Source organism: Perca fluviatilis, chromosome 3 (assembly GCF_010015445.1).
Source record: "Perca fluviatilis chromosome 3, GENO_Pfluv_1.0, whole genome shotgun sequence".
NCBI classification, from domain to species: Eukaryota; Metazoa; Chordata; class Actinopteri; order Perciformes; family Percidae; genus Perca; species Perca fluviatilis.
The window spans coordinates 42,705,828-42,730,052 of NC_053114.1; the positions used below are offsets into that span (position 1 = coordinate 42,705,828).

At 39.0% G+C, this 24,225-nt stretch overlaps 2 protein-coding genes across 3 annotated transcripts in view; one reads left to right on the forward strand and one right to left on the reverse strand.

Annotated features, from left to right (window-relative positions):
* The window catches only part of arfgap2 (ADP-ribosylation factor GTPase activating protein 2), an 18,675-nt gene extending 1,628 nt beyond the window's left edge, over positions 1-17,047 (reverse strand). The window contains exons 1-16 of one of the 2 annotated variants that reach the window (XM_039794520.1): positions 16,863-17,047; positions 15,782-15,900; positions 14,648-14,720; positions 14,056-14,187; positions 12,486-12,566; positions 11,753-11,858; positions 10,624-10,680; positions 9,484-9,528; positions 8,180-8,232; positions 5,474-5,610; positions 5,124-5,255; positions 4,508-4,636; positions 3,884-4,036; positions 3,643-3,769; positions 2,607-2,694; positions 1,674-1,798 (exon numbers count right to left, since the gene is read on the reverse strand). In XM_039794520.1, coding sequence (XP_039650454.1) covers positions 1,674-1,798; positions 2,607-2,694; positions 3,643-3,769; positions 3,884-4,036; positions 4,508-4,636; positions 5,124-5,255; positions 5,474-5,610; positions 8,180-8,232; positions 9,484-9,528; positions 10,624-10,680; positions 11,753-11,858; positions 12,486-12,566; positions 14,056-14,187; positions 14,648-14,720; positions 15,782-15,900; positions 16,863-16,934 — 1,629 coding nt within the window. In that variant the 5' untranslated portion in view covers positions 16,935-17,047. The remainder of the gene's footprint in view (positions 1-1,673; positions 1,799-2,606; positions 2,695-3,642; positions 3,770-3,883; positions 4,037-4,507; positions 4,637-5,123; positions 5,256-5,473; positions 5,611-8,179; positions 8,233-9,483; positions 9,529-10,623; positions 10,681-11,752; positions 11,859-12,485; positions 12,567-14,055; positions 14,188-14,647; positions 14,721-15,781; positions 15,901-16,862) is intronic. The other variant, XM_039794521.1, reaches the window with a different exon arrangement.
* Positions 17,048-19,400: 2,353 nt separating this feature from the next.
* The window catches only part of LOC120556447, a 30,323-nt gene continuing 25,498 nt past the window's right edge, over positions 19,401-24,225 (forward strand). The window contains exon 1 of the mRNA XM_039796069.1: positions 19,401-19,533. Coding sequence (XP_039652003.1) covers positions 19,411-19,533 — 123 coding nt within the window. The 5' untranslated portion in view covers positions 19,401-19,410. The remainder of the gene's footprint in view (positions 19,534-24,225) is intronic.

Sequence of the window (24,225 nt, forward strand, 5' to 3'; positions counted from 1 at the left end):
CACCAAAGTCATACAATAACACAGATTAAGCGATGGAGGCAGCGGTAGAGCATTAAATCCCATGTTCTGCCAGGTAAAATGACTGTTTTTGTCAAAGGAGTCTGGTGGCTTTGAAAAGAGCAGAGAGAACGGCTTCAGTTCCCCGTCGTAAAAGAGCTGTCTGACAGCAAGGTGAAGCGCTGGAAATATTCCAAATATAGCGTCCACTTAAAGTGATGGTTCGGAGTAATTCACCCTAGGGTCCTTTGCACCATGACCTCGAGCCAAACACCCCCCCAGAAGCTTTTTTCACCTGGGTCGAACATTGGGAGAGTTAGCGTAGAGTAGCGTTATCAGCTGAATAGCTTAGCGCAGGGGCTAATGGACCCACGTTTGTATCTCGTAAATGACCCCACTAATAATGCCCGAAATGATACCAAACTTCTACACTAGTACATATAGGTTATGCACTCAAAACGATGGATTGTAAAGTTTGTAAGTACACCAGAAGTTTATGAACACTTGCCTGCTCTCTTCTGCTCTCTGTTGCTGCCGCGCTAAGCTATTCAGCGGCTAACGCTACTCTACGCTAACTCGCCCAATGTTAGACCCAGGTCAAAAAAGCTTCTGGGGGGGTGTTTGGCTCAAGGTCATGGTGGAAAGGACCCTAGGGTAAATTACTCCGAACCATCACTTGTCTAAAATGTGTAACACTGACTATGGATATACTAAGTAGCTCAAACAACCACACTTCAAAACATCTGAACTATTCCTTTAAGGATGATGTTGACAGCTATTGATTATTTTAGTAATGGGAGTATTCTACCGATTATTCTATCGATTAACTGAGTAATCGGATAAGAAATACTTTTGTTTTATTGAAGAGCAATAATATACAAGAGTGGTTTAATTTTTGGAAAAAGGAAAATTTGTATTGCCTACAATATCATCTCTCAAAAAACTAAACATTAAGTGCATTTAAGTGCCATATTACATTGTTTTTAAAGAAAACACTTTCTGAAACAACCTCCAACTAAGGCATACATTAAACATACAGTACAGGCCAAAAGTTTGGACACACCTTCTCATTCAATGTGTTTCTTTATTTTCATGACTATTTACATTGTAGATTCTCACTGAAGGCATCAAAACTATGAATGAACACATATGGAATCATGTACTTAACAAAAAAGTGTGAAATAACTGAAAACATGTCTTATATTTTAGATTCTTCAAAGTAGCCACCCTTTGCTTTTTTTGATAACTCTGCAAACCCTTGGTGTTCTCTCAATGAGCTTCATGAGGTAGTCACCTGAAATGGTTTTACCTTCACAGGTGTGCTTTGTCAGGGTTTAGTGGAAGTTTTTCCCTTATTAATAAAAAAGCAAAGGGTGGCTACTTTGAAGAATCTAAAATATAAGACATGTTTTCAGTTATTTCACACTTTTTTGTTAAGTACATAATTCCATATGTGTTCATTCATAGTTTTGATGCCTTCAGTGAGAATCTACAATGTAAATAGTCATGAAAATAAAAAGGAAACTCATTGAATGAGAAAGTGTGTCCAAACTTTTGGCCTGTACTGTACATAAACATTACCTAAAGTTGTGCAACTTAACTTTCAGAACTACAACCAGAACTGAACTGGAGTTACTGGAGGAATCGTTTCAGCCCTGAGTCTGTTGACGTCTCACCTGGATTGTATTCATGACACCGTTGGCCAACACTGCCATCTTGCCTGCTACGGTCTTCACTCCCTGTTTGAATTGTGCGATGTCCGGGCCGGAGGGGAGCACACTGTCAAAGCCTGGCGCCCGCCCTGGAAGATGAGACGAGAGGAAGTACTGTACATTTAGTGTCTGACATATTTAAATGAAATCCATACATTAGGTTTGTTTTTCTATTCAGCATGTAGTGTGAGGGCAACATTTAAAACCACTATTTTAATCAACCCTTTTTCTTTTATTAGGTCCCATATTGAAAAAGTGAGATGTCTATTTTTTCGAGGTGCTATATAAAACTGTGACCTTATCAAAACGCTCCATCTACAGAAAAATGCACACAGCTCCTATTCAGAAACTGTGCCTTTAAACGAGCCATCAGGACTTCCTGTACAGTTGTGATGTCACAACTATATGATACTATATGATAGTCGAAAGTGCCGCTATAGTGACGTTACAGTTATTCCCTGGCTGCAATAATGGTGCAGAGACTCAGAGAGCACAGAAACTGGAAAAACAGACCTGAGCCAAGTCGCTAAAATAGAGCGTTTCAGACAAAAGGTGAATACAGGTATATTCAGACACACTGTATGAGAAAAATAATGATTTTTATTTATTTTTTTACATTAAAGCATGTACACATGATCTAATAAAAGCACAAAATAAGTATGAACCTGGAAATGAGCCGGATATGGGACCATTAATTAATCCGCAGCGAAAATAGTCCCCAACAAATGCATTTCCTCCTGTTTGAGTAACGTTGACTATAAGCTCAGTGACCAGTTCTTTAAGGAAATTACTGAGACTTTCACATTTATCGCAGTGTTCTCTTATCATGGGGTTTTCTGACACTAAGAAAAATAAAAAAGGAAAATGCCAGCAAATACACAAGCAAACAGGTCGTACCTTTTTGGTCACTGCCCTCCCCGAACAGGTCAGCTGAACTGATGGAGGAGCTTCCAGACATGGTCTCCAGTCTGGTCTTTGCATCATACTGAGAGAAGAACAAAGAACAGTCAACACCGGGGGAATAACAATACCGTTTTTACAAACAAACAATAAGCACACAAATCTCTTTCGGGGAATTATTGCTTTCAACACATAGTTGCCAACAATTTGAAATGTGGATGTATGCTTGAAGCTACGAGCAGTTCTTATATGAATAGGTAAACCATTCCAGTGGTCTGGACCTGCCACTGAATTTTTTAACCTGGATCTGGGAACATCGAGGAGAATCTGATTAGAAGACCTCAGTTCTTTGACAGGTGTGTGGACGTAAAAGCTCCAATAAATAAGAAGGCGGCAACCCATTTACTTAAATTTCTTAAAAACAAGCAATACAATTTTAAAATTGATTCTGAAATGGACAGGAAGCCAGTGGAGCGAGGCTAAAACTGGGGTTATGTGCTCACGCTTTTTAGTTCCGGTTAAAAGCCGAGCTGCAGGGCGCCTGGGTAGCTCACCTGGTAGAGCAGGCGTCCATATATAGAGGTTTACTCATCGACGAAGCGACTGCAGGTTCGACTCTGCCCTGCGGCCCTTTGCTGCATGTCTTCAGCTGTCCTATATAAATAAAAGGCCTAAAATGCCCAAAAAACCATCTTAAAAAAAACAAACAAAAAAAGCCAAGCGGCTGTGTTCTGGACTAACTGCAACCGATGAAGAGATGACTGATCCAACCCAACATATAAAAGAGTTACAGAAGTCTAAGAGAGATGTAAGAATGCATGCAATGCAAAAGCCTCAGCTGGAAGAAACTTTAACAACAGAACAAATCTGTTTTTCAAACTTAAAAGCACTGGCAAAAATCACACCCAGATTCTTGGTAAATGGACGAGTGTAGGAACCTAAGGTATCAAGAGCCATCCACACAGAGCAGCCCGACTTGAAGCTGTACTCGAGTGTAGGTATTCAAAACGGAAACGGAGCTGCAGTTTCTCACCTCTGCGCTGCTCTCCCGACCAAAGAACATGTCCGAAGAGATCGCCTTGGCATTTGCAAACTTCTGTCGGGCCTCGCTCGACTCGGACACCGGAGCCGATACGTCGGCTTTTCTTCTGCTGGGAAGTCTGAATTAAACGCATAAAACAACACATCAGAGCTGCAATCAGTCCAGTGGACACAACCCTTTTATTTTTTTACTACGTAACAAAGGAGACAGAAGGCAGCATGTGTTTAGATACCTTTCACCAATTGGCTGAATACTAGAGATGGTGATCTCCTCTTTGGGGTCCTCTTTCTCCAGAGCCCAGGAGGTGGTAAAGGAGGCAGTTCCTGCCTCCGTGTCCCACCGGGATCCAAAACTGTCTCCCACCGTAAACGGGTTGTCCTTATATCTGAAACATCAAACACAATGGATTATCAAGGCCGCCCCTGCTGGTCTGGGACACCCACTCATCTTTATTTCTGCGGGTCAAAGCAGGTTAAACCTAGGGATGCAACTAACGATTATTTTCATTGTCCATTCTTTTCTCGATTAACATATGGTCTCTAAAATGTCATAAAATGGTGAAAAATGTCAATCAGTGTTTCCCAAAGCCTGAGATGACATCCTCAAATGTCTTGTTTTGTCCTCAAATCAAAGATATTCAGTTTACTGTCACAGAGGAGAGAAGAAACTAGAACATGTTCACATTTAACAAGCTGACATCAGAGAATTTTGAAAAAATGACTCAAACCGATTAATCTATTATCAAAACGGTTGATGATTCATTTAATAGTCGACAACTAATCCTTTAATCTTTGCAGCTCTTATTTAAACTATAGTAGATTAATAAATTGGTATCCTTTGAGAGTGAGTCACGTACTTTGGGGGTCCAGAGGTGAAACCCGGCTCATCAAACATGTCCAGTTTGGAGCGAGAGGAGGACTTGGATCCCACGGGAGTCTCCTGCTCAATCACCTGCATCTCCGACATCACCGAGTGGGACACAGCACTGAAACAATCACACACATTTAGAGATGAATCAAACGCTTTGTGATGATGACGCACACTGAGGGTGGGGGGGGGTTCTTACTATGAAACGCTTGCTCATGCACAGTCCTTCAGTCATGCCAACCTCACACCAAACGACTTTTCAAGCGATCCCACTGTTCGCAGACTAATTTCCAATACTGGAATGAAATCCTGAGAGTCTTGCTAAAGATGGGGCTTTCCCTTAAATTTGCAGCTAACGCTTGCAGTAGCTAGCTATGTGGGTTGAATTTTTCTAAACAAATCTGTTTGTGACCCTGCAAGATCCCCCAGTCTTTACATATAATGACAGTCTTTAACGTTAGATGTGAGATGGTGTCAGACTGTCTTTTCAAAGTCTTCTAGTGTCTGGTAGGCATTAGTGGGTCTTTTAAAGCTGTAGTGCGTAGTTTCTGTCTGAACCAAAGATATCCTGCTAAAGGAAACTTCAGGTAGATCTGTGATGTTACCTCCTGTTGCCGAAGCCCATGCCGAGTCTCTCAGCCTGCTCTCTCTTCTTGCCTTCCATGGTCTGAATCTTCTTTTCCTCCATCTTCCTGTCGATCTCCAGCTCTTTGTAGGCCAAACGCATCGAGGCCACGCTGCAAGAGCCAGAACAAGGTTACATCAGACAATACAAACAATCGTACACCAATACAGACAATCGTTTACCAACAGAGTTTTATTTCTTATTTTGAAAACAAAAATTACAAAATCAACAAAGAAAATCTCAATTAACCCTTCTTTGAACTGAAATTTCCAAAACAATTTCTTTCATGCAAAAGTGTATGGGGTACAGAGATAAAATAATATCCCTTACATGGACTCCTCGGCATGTTTCTTCGCCTCAGCCGCCTGCTCCTCTCTCATCTTCTCGGCCACTTGCGCCTGCTTCTCCACCTCCGAGAAACTCTTACTGCTCACCTTCTGGGCACCCAGACCTTTCTTTGCGCCGAGCTGCATCAGTAGGAAACGTGGGACACAGGTTAGTTCCAGGTTAGAGTCGACATTACATATAAACAACAACAACAACAACAACATTTATTTGTATAGCACTTTACAGCAACCAGCAGCAAAAGCCATTCTAAATAAATATGTTTTAAGGTTAGATTTAAAACGAGCTACGTCTGTTATAGTGCGGATGTCAGGAGGTAACTTGTTCCAAAGCCTCGGTGTCGCAACTGCAAAAGCGCGATCATCCCGGTGCTTGTACCTCGACCATGGGACTTCAACAACCAGGTGATTGGATGACCGCAATGACCTGTTGTTTTCACCAACAGTTAAAATCTCAGACAGATATGCTAGAGCCAGGCCATTAATGGGCTTAAAAACAAACATTAACATTTTAAAATTGATTCTAAAACGCAGGGGGAGCCAATGGATAGAACAGGTTAAAGTGCATCCTCGGCGATATGGCCAAAATCGGCTAACCTGAAATGGGTCATTTCATATGTCGAATAACTATATACTTCACGATTAGGGCTGCACGATATAAGAAAAATATGCGATAATGTTGGTGAACATCGCAATGACGATATTACTAAATATAGACATTATTAAAAACTTTTAACACTTTAATGTCTGTTTATTTATATATTTTTTTTTTTAAAACAGACATTAAAGTGTACTCAGGTCGGATGCTTTCAGTATTCTGCTAAAATACAAAAAAATGCTTGTTGAATTTAAAACAAATGAAAGGAAATCATTTCTAAAATTCTTTTATTGAACATTGAATTGCATATAAAAAGGCAGCACTAAAAAAGAATGACCGTAACATTATGAAGTGCAGTTTACTACTGATATTTTCTTTCAACTAACACAAAGAATTTATTTTTGTCGCAGCCTTTCACGATGTGTTTATTGCACCAGTAGATATCGCGATAACGATAAAAAAAATATTGTGCAGCCCTAATCATGATATTGCATGTTTTCCCATAATTCAATAAATGAAGAAATAGTCTGTATGAAATGACCACACAGTAAAGCCTATCTTTGTCTACGCCTGTGTGAATTAAATACTTGACAAATGGAAAGTATTTTTAGTAAGAACTTTTAGTGCAAAATTAACAATGTACAAGGATCAGAACGTAGATTTAAATATTGCCACACGCATCGGTTTTTAAAAAAAAAAATTAAAAAAAAAATAAAATCTTTTAAAAAAAAAAAAAAAAAAAAAAAAAAAAAAAAAAAAAAAAAAAAAAAAAAAAAAAAAAAAAAAAAAAAAAAAAAAAAATTTAAAAAAAAAAAAAAAAAAAAAAAATTTTTTTTTTTTTTTTTTTTATATTATATTATATTTTTATATATATATAAATAAAAAAAAAAAAAAAAAAAAAAAAAAAAAAAAAAAAAAAAAAAAAAAAAAAAAAAAAAAAAAAAAAAAAAAAAAAAAAAAAAAAAAAAAAAAAAAAAAAAAAAAAAAAAAAAAAAAAAAAAAAAAAAAAAAAAAAAAAAAAAAAAAAAAAAAAAAAAAAAAAAAAAAAAAAATTTATTTTATAGCGATAGATTAATAATATATAATAATAATAATAATGTATACTTTATTAATCCCACCTTATCTATTCAAAAAATTTAAAATGTTCTATACAAAATATAAAATGTTCTATTAAAGAAAAGATAGAAAATTAATATTTGTGTGCTGTAAAGTGGTTAGAAAAAATGAAATCTGAATCGGCTAAAATCGTATCAACAGGTCCAACTCTGAATCAGCCTAGAAAATTGTAATCGGTGCATCTCTATTATGTATGGCTGCGACTAATGATTATTTTCATTCTCAATAAATCTGTCGATTATTTTCTGGATGAATGGATTAGTTGTTAGATTTATAAAATGTCAGAAAAGGGAGAGAAATGTGGATCAGGGTTTCCCAAAAAGTCCAAAATGACGTCCTCAAATGTCTTGTTTTGTCCACAACTCAAAGATATTCAGTTCACTGTCCCAGAGGAGAGAAGACACTAGAACATGTTCACATTTAACAAGCTGACATCAGAGAATAGCCTCTTTCCGAGTAGTTACAGGAACGTAGTTGTAGGAATAGTCCACTTCTAAACAGTTCTACTAACTACTCTCCCCCAAAACCGGTTACCATTTGCATTCACACTGGCCAAGTGGCCATAGGAACTGACCTTTTGTTATTAAAATCACAGCCATCTAACCACCACTATGCAGAAAAAGGGGAAAGGGAAAAGACCCTGCCCTGAAGTAGGAGCTGAAAGAGTTACAGGAACTGCGGCCAGAGGAACTTAATAACCCCCAAATTGGTCCATTCGAAACACGAGAAAAAAAAGGGTTCTAGGAACTGCAAAAATCCCTCTGGTCGGAAAGCGGCTATAGTGTACTGTTTTTTTCATAAAAAAATGACTCAACTGATTAATCGATTATCAGAATAGTTGGCGATTAATTTAATGGTTGAAAATGAATCGATTAAGCTACTCAGCTCTAATCATAGGTCAATATATATCGTCATATCGACCAGCCCTCCCCGGCATTGCAGAGACAGGGGTCAAGGTTTGTTGAAAATATGACTCACCCCTTTTTTGGCAGTCATGGGCTTCTTTTTTCCAATGATGGAAGGCTTCACATCTGTAACACAAGTGACAATCCGTTAAAAAAAAAAGAAAAGATCAAGATCTTTTTTAAGCCTTCATTTAGCAGAGTAGGCAAATTGTGAAATGATTTTTTTTTTTACTTTGCCAACCTGAAATCAAAGCAAGTAAAACCACACCAGCTCAGAAAAACAAGGTAATATCGCAGAGAAAGCACACGGAGAAGAAACATGGCTTTGGTTTGGCTTTCATTGTTAGTTCTAACACTGCTGATGCTCAGTGAAGCACGTTAGCCAAAACTGGGGTTTTTAAAACTGGGTTTCACTAAATCAACAGCGAGACACAAACTTTCAAGCTCTCATTAACACTGATGTTAGTCAGGCAGATTGCTTTCAGAAGTATTTGGACTGTGAGAAAACTAAGTGAAGGGTAGGCAACTAAAAATAACGCTTTCGAAAACCATTAATTCAGTAGACACCTAGTCTATATCGACAAGGTTTCATTTCCGAGATTGTTCAGGGAAATTCCGCCGGATGTCTTTCACTTCGGCCAGATGTCCGCTACCTTCCTCTTTCTTTGTGTTGGTGTTCTAAACTCCGGTGGATTTGTGAGGACTATGGTTAACTGCTCCTCAGATCTCTGCAGGGTAAATCCAGACAGCTAGCTAGACTATCTGTCCAATCTGAGTTTTCTGTTGCACGACTAAAACTACTTTTGAACGTACACATGTTCCACCAAAACAAGTTCCTTCCAGAGGCTATTTTGCAGAGGCATCGTGGCTCCATCCGGAGCTTAGCGCCGCCCAAGACAATTGTGATTGGTTTAAAGAAATGCCAATAAACCAGAGCACGTTTTTCTCCCATCCCGGAATGCTGTGTGGACTAGCCAGACCCTCCTCCGCAGTGCTGTGGAGGAAGGTCTGGCAATGCGAGACTAGTAGACACCAGACTACTGACAAATACTATTATTAGAGTCCTTTGAACACATTTGTCAGCAAGGTATTACCTTTCAAGTTATGGCGCAACACTGTCCACCTGTTGCATCTGAAATGCTGGAAGCAAAATACTCATCCACACACTGATTACCTGCAGGTATGTAAGAGAAAGCTCATTCTTTAACAGCAGGTGCTCACGTAACATAGCACAACTATCACGGGCCCTCCTAATTGGGCTATTTTCCAGTGCGTGACAGTGAGGAGAAAATGAGAGGCGGCTTATGAGATGTCAATCAGGCAACACAACCATGCGTCTGAGGCATTAACCAGCCGGCGCAAACAGCAGCTAATCACCTTTAGGTGTCCATCCTTCCTGTGATGACAAACGCATGGAGTCCTCTACACGAAAGGACAAACCAGTCACAAAACCACAACCCAAAACACAGAAGAAGCTGATTTAACATAAGAATAATGCTCTTTAACAACAAGGTTTGAGTCCAAATTAGAGCTGGGGTCTTCAATGTTTTTTTTAGGCCAAGGACCCCTCGACTGAAAAAGAGACGGAACAAGGACCCCTTACTATACATACACCGCACTTATTAAAATTGAGTTGCATAATAAACTGGGCCTACAATAACATGTAGGGCGGTCTTAACACATACATTGTTATGCTGCATACAATACTAAGCTATTAAAATAATCATTGTTGACATATTCATACATTTATACATCATGTTTTAATGTTAATATGTGGCACAGTAAATCCTTAAAGCTATAGTGCGTAGTTTCTGTCGCATCCATGAGGCATTCTAAGTAATGACAACAAAACTGTTGGCGCGTCCACATGATACAAGCCTTCTGTGACCTTCCGGACCCCCTGTTGAAGATCTCTGAATTAGACAGTTTAATACACTGCTGGTTGGATTCGTGTCGTTGACGACAGGTTAAGGATTGTGTAAATGATTAGGGAATTAATGAATCACTCGACAGAAAATGAATTCACAACTATTTTGATAATCGGTGAATGAGTCTCTCCCTTTCTGCGGTTTTTAATGTTCCTATTGCACTTGTCTTTTTATATGATTTACTTTTCATCTTTTTGTGAAGCACATTTAACAATTTTTTTTAATGAAATTTGCTATAATTGAAGTTTCATTATTATCGTTAATTGGGAAAATAATCAGCAGAAAATAAAGAAGGGAGTTAAAGCACATGATCACGTTTGTACACACACACACACACACACACACACACACACACACACACACACACACACACACACACACACACACACACACACACACACACACACACACACACACACACACACAGAGAAGCTGCAGAACAAAACTGAGGGAAGAATGTGCCCTCTGAATCAGCACAAATGTCAAAACATGACACAGGAAATTGCAGATGACGGTGCTGGAGTTACTAAAGAGCAGGCCAGTGCTTGTGATGTCACTCGCAGAGGCTGAATCGGGCTGATAGACTCACCAATGGAGACTTTGTCGGACGTGCTCAGACCATCGATGCTGGGTCCTTCCTCCGGCTCTACAAAGAACCAGACGAAATAAACATTTCAAGCAAAAAAATATTCCTTTTATTCCACCGCTTGTTGCGTAATCTAAGTTGAAAGTCACCTCAAGCTGATACTTCTGTTGTAATAATTTATACATATTATTTGATACAACCCATTCTATACACCAGAATCTTCCAGCAGAGGGGAGATATCATGGCTTTTAGTAGGGCTGCACAATGTATCGTTTTTTTATCGTCAGCACAATATCAACTGCCGCAATAAACACATCGCGAAAGGCTGCGACATATCCGATAGACACTCCGATATTTTGGTGTTGAAAGAAAATATCAGCATAACAAACTACACTTTAAAATGTAACTCAGTTTTTTTTAGTGCTGCCTTTTATATTGAATGTTCAATTTGTTCAATTAAAAGAAAGTTGGAAAGGATTTCCCTTCATTTGTTTTATATTCAACAAGCAATTTGTTGTATTTTAGCAGAATACTGAAAGCAGGAGAAAAGCAGAACTGAGAACTAGGACTGCACGATATGAGGAAATTATCTAACTGCGATTATTTTGACTGATTTTGTGAGTGCGATATGATTCACGATATTGGAGGGAATGATCGTTTTTGTATCATTATTCTCATTTTGGTTGAAAATTATTAACATTGAAAGAAATTAAAATTATTAGTGTGATTTTTGTGAGGATCAGTACCAAACAAAGATGTTTCTCTTTAGCCAGTAGGATAGGATAGGCCCGGACGTCACTACTGCACCACAATACTTCATTCAGAATGGTTAGACACATATTTTGCCTTTAACAAATATTGCGCCCCCCTGTGATTTGGATATTGCACTAGTCCAGATTGTGATTTCGATACAATTGCGATTAATTGTGAGAACACTTTAATATCTATATATTATTTATCGAAAGTAATAGTAAGAAATCAGATACTCTGCTTTTTGTTTTGGTGAAGGTAAAACAAAAGGTAATCAGTTTCAAAATGGTGTCAAGATGTTAAAAATATAAACTGAACCAACGTATGCATTGCACAATAACGTATATGTAAAATGTGTAAAACAGAGATGTGTTGTACTAACGGTTGTCATCCTGGCCTTTGGCCGTTGTGTCTAATAGCTGGGGGGTCAGAGCGGCTCCATTCTGCTGTGGCTCGGAGGCTGGCGCCATGCTCCAGTCCATAGCAGGCTGAAAACGAAAAGAAAACAAATCCTAGCCATTTATATTTTCAATTAAGCACACAAGAATTCATAAAGCCAGGTTCTTTTTAAAAATCATTTCATGGTGTTAAGTTATTGATACTTATTCAATTCCTAGTGTCTTTTACTGTGTCACATTTACGGTTATATTTAAATAAACTGTTTTAGTTAAGGCTGATTTAAGTACATTTCCAAAAAAAACAGTGTATAATGTATTTATATTACAAAACAAATATTGGCCAAAATATGGCAAATATCTATAATGGCACAAATATATTCCTGTTCACCGTAGTGATAAATGTTCCCCGATATGCGGCTAACAATTTTTATCACAAACTTATTTATTTAAGATGGTAGCATGCCATGATTTTGCAACAAACTAGTCTCGCATTGCCGGACCTTCCTCCACAGCGATGCGGAGGAGGGTCTGGCTAGTCCACACAGCTGGCTAGTCCGGGATGGGAGAAAAACGTGCTCTGGTTTATTGGCATTTCTTTAAACCAATCACAATCGTCTTGGGCGGCGCCAGGCGCCGGAGGGGACATTCGGGGGAACGCCAGTGGCACCGTAAACAATCACGTAAATGAAACGCCGTCGATATAGACTAGAAACAAACCTGTGTATGTTCTGCAAAAAAGTCTGTCTCTTCCTTCTCAGGAGCTGCAGGAGTGCTTCCTGCAGAAGACTCGATCCATAGCTGCAACAAGAAGAGGAAGAGTTAGTTATACTGAGACACAAAGACCTCGTCTGTGTGTATGTTCGTGTCATTTTCTGTTGTTATACTGTACATGTATGCTTTGTTTCCTTACTTGTGTGTTTATGTCATTTGTGGTAATGTTTCATGTATGTCTTTTGGTGTTATTCATCTTATGTATGTATGTCCTCTTTTTTTTTTTATACGAGCTACCCAGGGATGCAAAAGGAATTTCAGCCCTGGCTGACAATAAAGTTCTATTGTATCGTACAATTCCATCAACTATGTTCACACATGAGGTTTACAATTGTGCCTTCTACCTTTTTGGTATATTCCCTGAAATGTGATCATCATACACTGTGATTAGTATATAACACCTTGTGGACTCTGAACTAGACCTGACAACACGGCTCAGACTGTAATAATCACTCTTATGTAACATGTCAATCATCCACAGGACACAGGTTCATTTCTGTTATTTTGACTGAGTGAGAGTGTTGTACCTGTGAGGTACAAATACTAATTATTTAACCCTAATCAGGTTGTGTGTAGCTAATAGCTGACAGACTACAGGAGCTGGACCCGAGGTCAGACCAGTATCGGCAAATTAAGAACATCACATAATAGCGGTAAATATTTGAGCTCGATTTGAAACCTCCTGGAACAGAAAAAGATGCCGCTCATTTATTATAATCTTGCATAAAGCTCCAATGCTCACTGTGTGTGTTCCCAATGTATTTCTTTCAGATTATTCCAGGTCATTGTGCTTCATTTGACACAGAGAGGATGAGAGGGGAGGAGAAATGTGTGGGATCGTACTGGATGTTCCAGTAAGTAGCGAGGGTTCATTAAGTGCGAGTTTGTTCTCTGGCTGAGATGGTTTTCACTGAATTAACTTGTTTCTCCAGTTAGGATTAATAAAAATCCAGCCTGTTCGGTCAGATGACATGTGCACTCCTGCGAGTTAAATGGAGATTTATGTTGTTTTGATGCACATAATTAACAGGAGCAGCAAAGATGAATCGATTAGTTGTCAACTATTAAATTAATTGCCAACTATTATGATAATCAATTAATTCAGTTTGAGTAAAAATTCTCTGATTCCAGCTTGTTAAATGTGAATATGTTCTAGTTTCTTCTCTCCTCTGTGACAGTAAACTGAGTATCTTTGAGTTGTGTACAAAACAAGACATTTGAGGACGTCATCTTGGGCTTTTTGGGAAACACTGATCTACATTTTTCACCACTTTAGAGACCAAACAACTAATCAATTAATAGAGGAAGTAACTGACAGATTAATCAACAATGAAAATAATCGTTAGTTGCAGCCCTATAATTAACACAAAAAGGCCACTGCACTACAGCTTTATCAACAAAAGCCAGGGAGTCTGCTGCTGACTGACAATGCAGAAACATGGCCGCCAATCTGTCATGATTTAGGCCACAACATAGGAGTAATTCCCCAAACTGTTTCCACTCGACTGATACTCACATCTGAACCATATTTCGACAACGCAGCGTTTGCTTGCTGCCGAATCTTCTCCCTGTACAACTGGGCTGCACGACTGTTATACTTGGCGTTGGTGTCGTTTGTGGAGCAGCCATGCTGGCGGAAGAACACCGTCTTCAGGCAGAAAGAGAAAGGGAGTTATTAGATTAGATTCAACTTTATTGTCATTGTGCAGAGTACAAGTACAAAGACAACGAAATGCAGTTTGCATCCAACCAGAAGTGCAAAAAGAGCAGAAAAGTGCAATGCGATATACAAAGTAAGACAGTGGTGCGTAGACAGGACAAGAAATAGTTCAGTGTAGACAGTAGTATGCAGTTGGTTTACAGAAGGTGGTTTAGAGTAATATAAATTAAATAAAAATATGTGCAGTGTATTAACAGTTACCTTATAAGAACAGAATAAATATGGCTATGTAATATGAACAATGTATGAATAACATACAGATATGTGCAATGTAGTAGCAGTAACATTATACTAGTAGTAAGATTGCATCAATAGTAATAGCAAACAATAGTAGCTAATTACCCCACCTAGAACATGGGTCGTGGACATAAAAGTTCTTATTACTTACCGCATTGGCATTGCCTCCAACCTGCATACATCTAAGCTGAAACCAGTTCCAGTTGGAGTCTAACTCAGTGGACCTGAGGCAAAAAGGAAAGAATTTGGAAAACTCACAATCTCCAGTATGACAGGTACACGGGATCATGGCACTACAGGTCACTCAGTGTCTGTAAATTCGTAGTCACTCGCAACCTGTGGTATGTTCTGAAATGCATTTCAAATTGAATTTGAATTTATTGAAAGGATAGCTCCTTGAGATGCAGCATCTCATTTTTAAGGGGGTCTTATAAACACAAATACAAAATTATAAAACATGTAGAATACCAGCCGTCAGCCGTCTTCTCAGTTACAGTTACTTGGAGCTAATTTAATTGATATCAACTGCACTGTTTTATAGGTATTCTGTGATGAGATGGTGCATATATTTTTTAATACATGTCTAATTTCTTTAGTACATTTCTCATGTGTTGTTCTTTCACATAACTAAGAATAAAGAAGTGTAACAAAAAACAAATAGGCTAGGTAAAATGATTCCAAAGGACATACATGTATATTCTCCACATGTATAACCATGTGAGGTATCTTTAATCCTTGGTGCAGAAAACATTGAGAACCTCTGAGCTACAGAGTACACACAGCACACATGGTAATTAAAGTGCCATTCATGTAGGGCTGGGCAATATGGAGAAAATCAAATATCACCATATTTTTGACCAAATAACTCGATAACGATATTGTAGTGTTGACTATTGGTGCTTTCAAAAAATATTTACATAATGAGATTTTAGATCGATAATCACCAGTAATGTGAATATAATGACTAAGTGGGTAAAGGCAAACAATATAAACAGTTACAACAGTCTGGTAAGGTCAGAAAATGACATCACTTTACTGTAATGCAGCCTTTAAAACCAGGAAAAGACACCAGTTACCATATCACGATATTATAATATCCAAAATCTAAGACGATATCTAGTCTCATATCACGATAGTGATATAATATCAATATATTGCCCAGCTCTACATTCATGCTCTTCTTTCAGACAGCTCGACTTCTCCCTAAAACTGTCAAAGAAAGTATACACCATGATGATGATTTTTGATAGCTACATGATCACTGTTGAGTTCCACCGAAGCTTACCTGATGAAGCTGAGATGCACGCCCAGGGAGCGGTGGATGCCAGAGCAGTCAATGCATAAGAACACACCGTATGAAATACTTGCCCAGCTGGGGTTTTTGGCAGCGCAGTCAAAACACACCTGTAGAGAAACAGAATTTACATTTCATGATCTCCTGTTACAGGTACAACTGTAATGGACATCTCAACTCAACATGTGAATGGCACATACACTGACTGCAGTGAGCCGCTTTCCCACTCCGTGACAATGATAGATTACTGATGACTTCACGGTGCAGTGCGTTTTTCAATTGCATCATGTTGTTGTTAATGACTGACATTGTGGTTACAGTAAAGTGTAAAATGATATAGCACTAGCATCCTTATGTCTCTGTATATTCAATACATGAAATAAATTATTTTTTTGAACGTTAAAGCATGTAAACATGTTGTAGTAGAAACCCAAAGAACAAGTAACGTTATGAACCTGAAAATTAGCATAATATGGGACCTTTACGTAAAGTACTTAATTAAAATGTACTTCGTTAGATTCCACCACTGTATTTAACATACGGTTTCGTTGAAGCCAGCTCTGTTAGAAATATATAATCAAACCCAGTATACTGTACGGTTACCGTTAACGTGAACATATGGCTCTGACACGCAAGGCTTCCAAACATGTAGCTAGTTACTGTAACGTTACATCTGACATTGTTAGCATTGGATAGCATAACGTTATGTTTCAATACCGTTTTACTTTACGACTTAGCTAACGTTAATATCTTTAGCTCAACTTCGTGCCTTGTTTTGGATATATCTAGAGTTTAGTCTAACGAGTGAGCTCATTCTTTCTTTACTTTCACAAAAGTAGTATAGCTAAATTGGTTGGCGTCCTCAGCAAACACAAATCGTATACGTGGCCTTTATGTTAGACTGCTTCAACGCTTTAGCTAGCTAGCTAATGTTAGCTGGGCCTGGCTAAGCTACGTGCTAGCAAACAGTTAACTAGCCAGCTCACCGCCTCTGAAGCTTACCGACAAACCGCCAACCCAAGCCACACAAACAGAATGATACACGCACAACGGTGGGGTCTTATTCGGTTACCTTGTTTGTAGGAATAGATCTTAATCTTTTGAAAATGGTAAGGATCTCGGTCTTATTTGGTTCCGTAGCCATCTTGCCCCTCTGACAATTTCCATAAGGTGACGTCACTACGGGCTCTCGTAGGTTCCAAATCTAACAAAAGCGAAAGTTGTGCGTAAACAAAACGTGAAACCTCGACGTGCCTACCAATAATGTGTCGCGTCTATTACTGTGTTCTCAGTTTTTTACTCTTGTACAATAATCTCAAATTAAATTATATAGCCAGCACTTATTGGCTAACCCTGCTCTACCGCTTAACCAATCAGCATTAAGCCCTTAATAGGATCGAAGTGCAAGATTACTTAAGTCTTGCCTAAAGGCAGGGTTGGTAATCTTGTAAAGCTAGCAACACTTGCATCTCCTCTGGGCCAAAAGGCTTAAAGGCGCTGACACAATTGAAAAGAAAAGAGTCTTTTTGACTCCACCGGTCACTTCTCAAAGTTTCCCCTTTAATTATTGTGTTCGTTGAAAGGCAGACCAGGAAATGAATACTCAGGATTCGTTCAGTTAAACTATAACAATCTTTAGTAAAATGATATTGCAAACAAACATTTCATATGGATCAGCCGCTCCTTCAAGACTTCTCTCCCTAGCCACCAACAAAGTCTCTCCGGGTCTGACACCGGACCTTCCTTTTCCCTATTCTTTTATTCATCTTCAGGTTCCTCCTCCCGCCATTGCGTCTGGGCCGCCAATCGGTTGGATATCACTCAGACTTTCTGTCTCCGAGAAGATAGCGAAGTTGCTCACTCGCCTTGGGATCGCTCTCATTCTCTTCTTCTCTCATGGCCTAAATATTGTCTGTTACTTTAAGATATTTCATTAGTTGCATTCCGTTCCAAATGTTTATCAAACAAATCAGGAGCCCTTTTGCTCCACTAAATTTGAACACGTCTTATCTTACACATGCCAGACAGGAGGAGACAGCGAGGCCATCCCAGGCTACAGGACATTATTATTCTAAACCAAATATATTTCTACACACACCAACCCGATAATCGTCCGTCGGACAGTCTGGCGAGGTCGGTGACTCGAGTCTGTTCGGTGTGTTCCGTGCCGTCGTCCGTTGGAGGAGCCGTTGGCCTTCATTTTTGCTGACCTGACTTGCTGGGTCGGAGGGCAGGCAGTACCAGTTCCAAACCAAGCCATTATGCCCGGTTGAAAAATCCGGGAGCAGCCAGACCCACGTTATGCATTCGTCCAATCAGCTGCCGGTTTTCATTTTTTGGGCAACATTACAAATTATTGCCGCCTGCTGTTATGGAGACGTATTACGTCTCGCGTACGCGCAGAACGTACTCTCAAATCGGCGTCGCTTCAGTGTGTTCCGAGGCACTTTTTGGACCTCCGGGAGCCGACTCATCAGTCCGACTGGCTTTTCTGCCAACGGTCGGCCGTCGGGTTGGTGTGTCAGGGGCTTAAGGAAAACAGGTTTGGCTTTAATGATGAACTCTTTAAAATGACACATTTAAAGTCAGTTTGATTGGAAAAAAGAGCCTCACTACCTTCTTGGGTTATTCTTTGTCCTTATGTGCAAATATAATATTAACAACTCCAGTTGTTTGCACTTCATTACCAAGCATTTCTCACCTCTTACATATTTTTTACGGGATACATTGGATAAGGATGTCTATTTTTCCCCAAAACAACAATACACTGAAGAATCAATCATTTAACAGGGATGGCAAATTGTTCATAACATTGTATATTCATTCCTGAATACGCAACAATCCAAAGAGTTCAAAACTCCAGCAACACTTGGTAGTATAAAGAGCAACTTCATTGTGAGATCAAACCCTTCAGACTATGTCCCTCAGAAGTGTAGTGGTACCAGACATCCCGTACTCTAAATAAGCAATAAAGGAAGATAAAGTGCAGAAGAAAACATGATGTTAGGTATAGGGTATCGTCCATGATTTCCCAAATCGATTAGATTTCGATTCACAAGGTCTCGAATCAATTACATTTCCAATTTGATATTGGTCAGGGAAATTTCAGTTGCAATTTAAGTAGCTGTACAAGTTACTATAAATTGGACAAACAAGAAGCAACCCTGAAATATTTATTTTTTTATAATGCACCAGGTTAATGTTTAACCCCCCAAAAGTTTGTTTAAACCATTTCCATGTTGAAAAGGCATATATAAGACCATTTTCTAGGTTTATTAATCAATATCCGATCACTCAAATAAAATAAAGTGCTGAAAAGGTTTTAAGTGATTTTTAGGCCCTCTGGCTGGGAAACCTGACCTGGTAACTGGAACCCAAAACAGTGGATGGAAGGTCATGGACACAAATGCAAAAATGTCCTCCAACACAGAATCAGGTCTCATTGTTGAATACTTAAAATTCTCAACGATGGGTCCCTCTGTTTAAAAGCGTCATACATTGTTACAATTCAGCAGATCTGGTTAGTCCTGTTAGGTGAATTCCAAGGGATCCGCCTCTCACATCTCAGAGATAGAAACTGACTGAACAAGCTTCTGCACGGACAGATTCTGCAAGACACCATGGAGGCAGGTCTAGTCGTCCTGCTCTTGTTCTCACTGTTGGGGATTTCTTCGACGCTCAGCTTTCATGGAGATAGCATTAGTTTCATGCCTCCAAAAAAGAACGGGGATGGGACATTTAAGGTATGCTATTTTTTCTTTTTATCATTATCTTCTTTAAACATTTATATTTATCATATTTTAATAAATACAACAGCAAAATGAATCCTAGGATTGTGACATTAAATGTAATGCCAAAAAAAGTAATGCCATGAGTCATGACAAAAAAAAGCACAAATCTGCTGTATAAAAGAACATTGAAATGTTAAAATAAAAATACAGAATCATAGACATGATAACAGACTGAGAGAAAAAGGCCAGTGAGTAAGAATGTGTCTTAGCCTAGATTTAAAAACAGACACGTAGTGGTTTTCACTACATTTTTTGTCGTTTTTCCTCTCACGACAAGGAAATAAAACACATTTGTTTTCACTGATGAACTACATGCTCAGGCCAACAAGTTGCTTCACAAGTTGTGTGTTCTGTCAACGTGAAATGTTCATTATTTATAGCTTTCTGCACACAGCTTTTTATTTAATTTTAATTTTATTGGTTTATTTGACAGGGACCATGTTTATTTATGAACCTGGTTGTATAAAAAAAAACACCATGTAAATATGCCAGCACTACAGCACTCATTCACAATACATTAAAAGGTGCAGATAATGGTAACATATACATATACAAAAACAAAACAAAAATACATGATGACAAAGACATTGATTTGATGGCAAGATTATGTAACACTTTATCGCTCATCTTTGGTGTGGCTACAGGAGAAGTATGCGGAGGCTGTTGAAGTTGTTGCTTCAGGTTCCCAGGTGGCATTATGCCAGTCACCTGTTTGTGTCCTCTCTCGTGTCCTTACATGTGAGGCACTTTTAAGACATTTAATGTATAATATGTGTTGCTTGGATGAGTCCGAGAACAGCATCATAGAGGCTTTAACCAGCCCGAGGAAGAGGGTTCAAGGCTCAGGGAACACCGGTGGGATAGCCTACATATTTATATTTGATGAATGGTGGTAGAGCGGTCGTCTACCAATGGGAAGATCGGTGGTTTGGGAGCGTGCCTATGTACCAACAGTCCTATGTTCCCACATTTCTAAGAATTCTTTTTTCACTGAAGATTAGGCCCTATGTTCTAACAGCCCTATATGTTCCCACATTTCTAAGATTTTTTTCAAAATTAGGCCCTATATTCCCACATTTCCTTTTTCATCAATTTGGATCAGATTTGATCCCCCTAACCCTAACCCTACAAAATGTTGTGGAAGGATAGGGCTTACTGTGCGTTCTTTTTGTCTTGTAATCGCGACTAGTAGCTCGAGCGTGACGTCACATCCGTGTCGAAAAACGAATAACCGCGGGTTGTTGCGTTCTTTTTGTCACACAATACTACGAGTCGGAGAAAAGACGGATTTTTGTAACATTTTTAGTAACATTTAGGATTCTGTTCACCCAGTTATTGACATATTACACAGATATATCTCACAGTTTGATACATGAAAATTACGTTTAGATTAACGTTAACGTTAGGCTACTGCTCTGCTTTCTGCTCAAGACTCGGCTTAAAGCCATTGTTGTCATAGCAACCGAGCGTCTCTAGCCAACTTCAGCTGCACAAGCTACAAAATAACTAATCAGGCGGTATTTAACTCTTAATAAGACTGTAGCGACATGCCTATAGGTAGCAGTATACAGCGCTATGTTTAACTCCTAATAAGACTGTAGCAACATGCCTATAGGTAGCAGTATACAGCGCTATGTTTAACTCCTAATAAGACTGTAGAGACATGCCTATAGGTAGCAGTATACAGCGCTATGTTTAACTCCTAATAAGACTGTAGAGACATGCCTATAGGTAGCAGTATACAGTGCTATGTTTAACTCCTAATAAGACTGTAGAGACATGCCTATAGGTAGCAGTATACAGCGCTATGTTTAACTCCTAATAAGACTGTAGAGACATGCCTATAGGTAGCAGTATACAGCGCTATGTTTAACTCCTAATAAGACTGTAGAGACATGCCTATAGGTAGCAGTATACAGTGCTATGTTTAACTCCTAATAAGACTGTAGAGACATGCCTATAGGTAGCAGTATACAGCGCTATGTTTAACTCCTAATAAGACTGTAGAGACATGCCTATAGGTAGCAGTATACAGCGCTATGTTTAACTCCTAATAAGACTGTAGAGACATGCCTATAGGTAGCAGTATACAGCGCTATGTTTAACTCCTAATAAGACTGTAGAGACATGCCTATAGGTAGCAGTATACAGCGCTATGTTTAACTCCTAATAAGACTGTAGAGACATGCCTATAGGTAGCAGTATACAGCGCTATGTTTAACTCCTAATAAGACTGTAGAGACATGTCTATAGGTAGCAGTATACAGCGCTATGTTTAACTCCTAATAAGACTGTAGAGACATGTCTATAGGTAGCAGTATACAGCGCTATGTTTAACTCCTAATAAGACTGTAGAGACATGTCTATAGGTAGCAGTATACAGCGCTATGTTTAACTCCTAATAAGACTGTAGCAACATGCCTATAGGTAGCAGTATACAGCCATGTTTAACTCCTAATAAGACTGTAGAGACATGCCTATAGGTAGCAGTATACAGCTATGTTTAACTCCTAATAAGACTGTAGAGACATGCCTATAGGTAGCAGTATACACGCCATGTTTAACTCCTAATAAGACTGTAGAGACATGCCTATAGGTAGCAGTATACAGTGCTATGTTTAACTCCTAATAAGACTGTAGAGACATGCCTATAGGTAGCAGTATACAGCCATGTTTAACTCCTAATAAGACTGTAGAGACATGCCTATAGGTAGCAGTATACAGCGCTATGTTTAACTCCTAATAAGACTGTAGAGACATGCCTATAGGTAGCAGTATACAGCTATGTTTAACTCCTAATAAGACTGTAGAGACATGCCTATAGGTAGCAGTATACAGCGCTATGTTTAACTCCTAATAAGACTGTAGAGACATGCCTATAGGTAGCAGTATACAGGCCATGTTTAACTCCTAATAAGACTGTAGAGACATGCCTATAGGTAGCAGTATACAGCGCTATGTTTAACTCCTAATAAGACTGTAGAGACATGCCTATAGGTAGCGATACAGCGCCATGTTTAACTCCTAATAAGACTGTAGAGACATGTCTATAGGTAGCAGTATACAGCGCTATGTTTAACTCCTAATAAGACTGTAGAGACATGTCTATAGGTAGCAGTATACAGCACTATGTTTAACTCCTAATAAGACTGTAGAGACATGCCTATAGGTAGCAGTATACAGCACTATGTTTAACTCCTAATAAGACTGTAGAGACATGTCTATAGGTAGCAGTATACAGCGCTATGTTTAACTCCTAATAAGACTGTAGAGACATGCCTATAGGTAGCAGTATACAGCACTATGTTTAACTCCTAATAAGACTGTAGAGACATGCCTATAGGTAAGGTGTATACAGCTATGTTTAACTCCTAATAAGACTGTAGAGACATGCCTATAGGTAGCAGTATACAGCACTATGTTTAACTCCTAATAAGACTGTAGAGACATGTCTATAGGTAGCAGTATACAGCGCTGTTGCATATGACTTCTTCATTTGGTTACAACAAAGACAAAAGTGCTTAAAATTGTAGATAACCACAATGTTTACTACGTGATGCAACGACGTAGCCATCTTTGAAAGTGAGCTCGGGGTCCTCTGAGTTCAGACGACTTGACGAGTCGTAGAATAACAGCCGGGGCGTTCTTTGTTCGGTAACTCCGGTCAGGAAACTTTGAAAAACGAATTTAATGATCGCTACGCATTACAACATAGGGCCTAAGTTTCAGTGAAAAAAAAATCTTAGAAATGTGGGAACATAGGGCTGTGGGACCATAGAGCTGTGGGACCATTGGACCATCATGTTGTGTTCGGGTCAAATTTGACCCATTTCCAAAACTTCTATATCAAAAGTTTGGGTTTCTTTTTAACCAAATTACCCAAAAAGTAAGTACAATTGCAAGTACTTGACCACTACTTTCATTGAATTTAATAGTTGTGTGTGTGTGTGTATGGTTTCAAAACAGTCTCCTGACTAAACTGTGACATACTTTAGAATTTTTTAGGCCAGCATTTTTCATAAAGGACAGCTTCAGACATGAAAGTGGCATAAAACATCTAATGAATCACTCAATTCTTTGCTGACTACCCGCCAACGTGACAGGTTGCTTGACAGTTTCACCCGCCAATGGCAAAATTCACACGCATTTGGTGCGTGGACGGGTGTTAATTTGAGGCCCTGGTCACTTATAGGCAAGAACAGTGTACAAAAGGCAGTCTATCAGCCGATCAGCGGTGACCATTAAAGAGTGCACATCGGAGAATCGGGGAAAGGGGAGAAAGAAAAAAGAGACCACCGCTGTCCGGAGGATAATAATAAACCTTTTTCACGGCAGAATTGTTGACATGTCATAGTAGGAAAAGCACAGGTGTATTCAAAACCATTACTGATGGCTGCATTCCACTTAGGAGAGGCCCTGGTATTAAACCATTACTGATGGCTGCATTCCACTTAGGAGAGGCCCTGGTATTAAAGCATTAATGATGGCTGCATTCCACTTAGGAGAGGCCCTGGTATTAAACCATTAATGATGGCTGCATCCCACTTAGGAGAGGTCCTGGTATTAAACCATTAATGATGGCTGCATTCCACTTAGAAGAGGTCCTCTGGTATTAAACCATTAATGATGGCTGCATTCCACTTA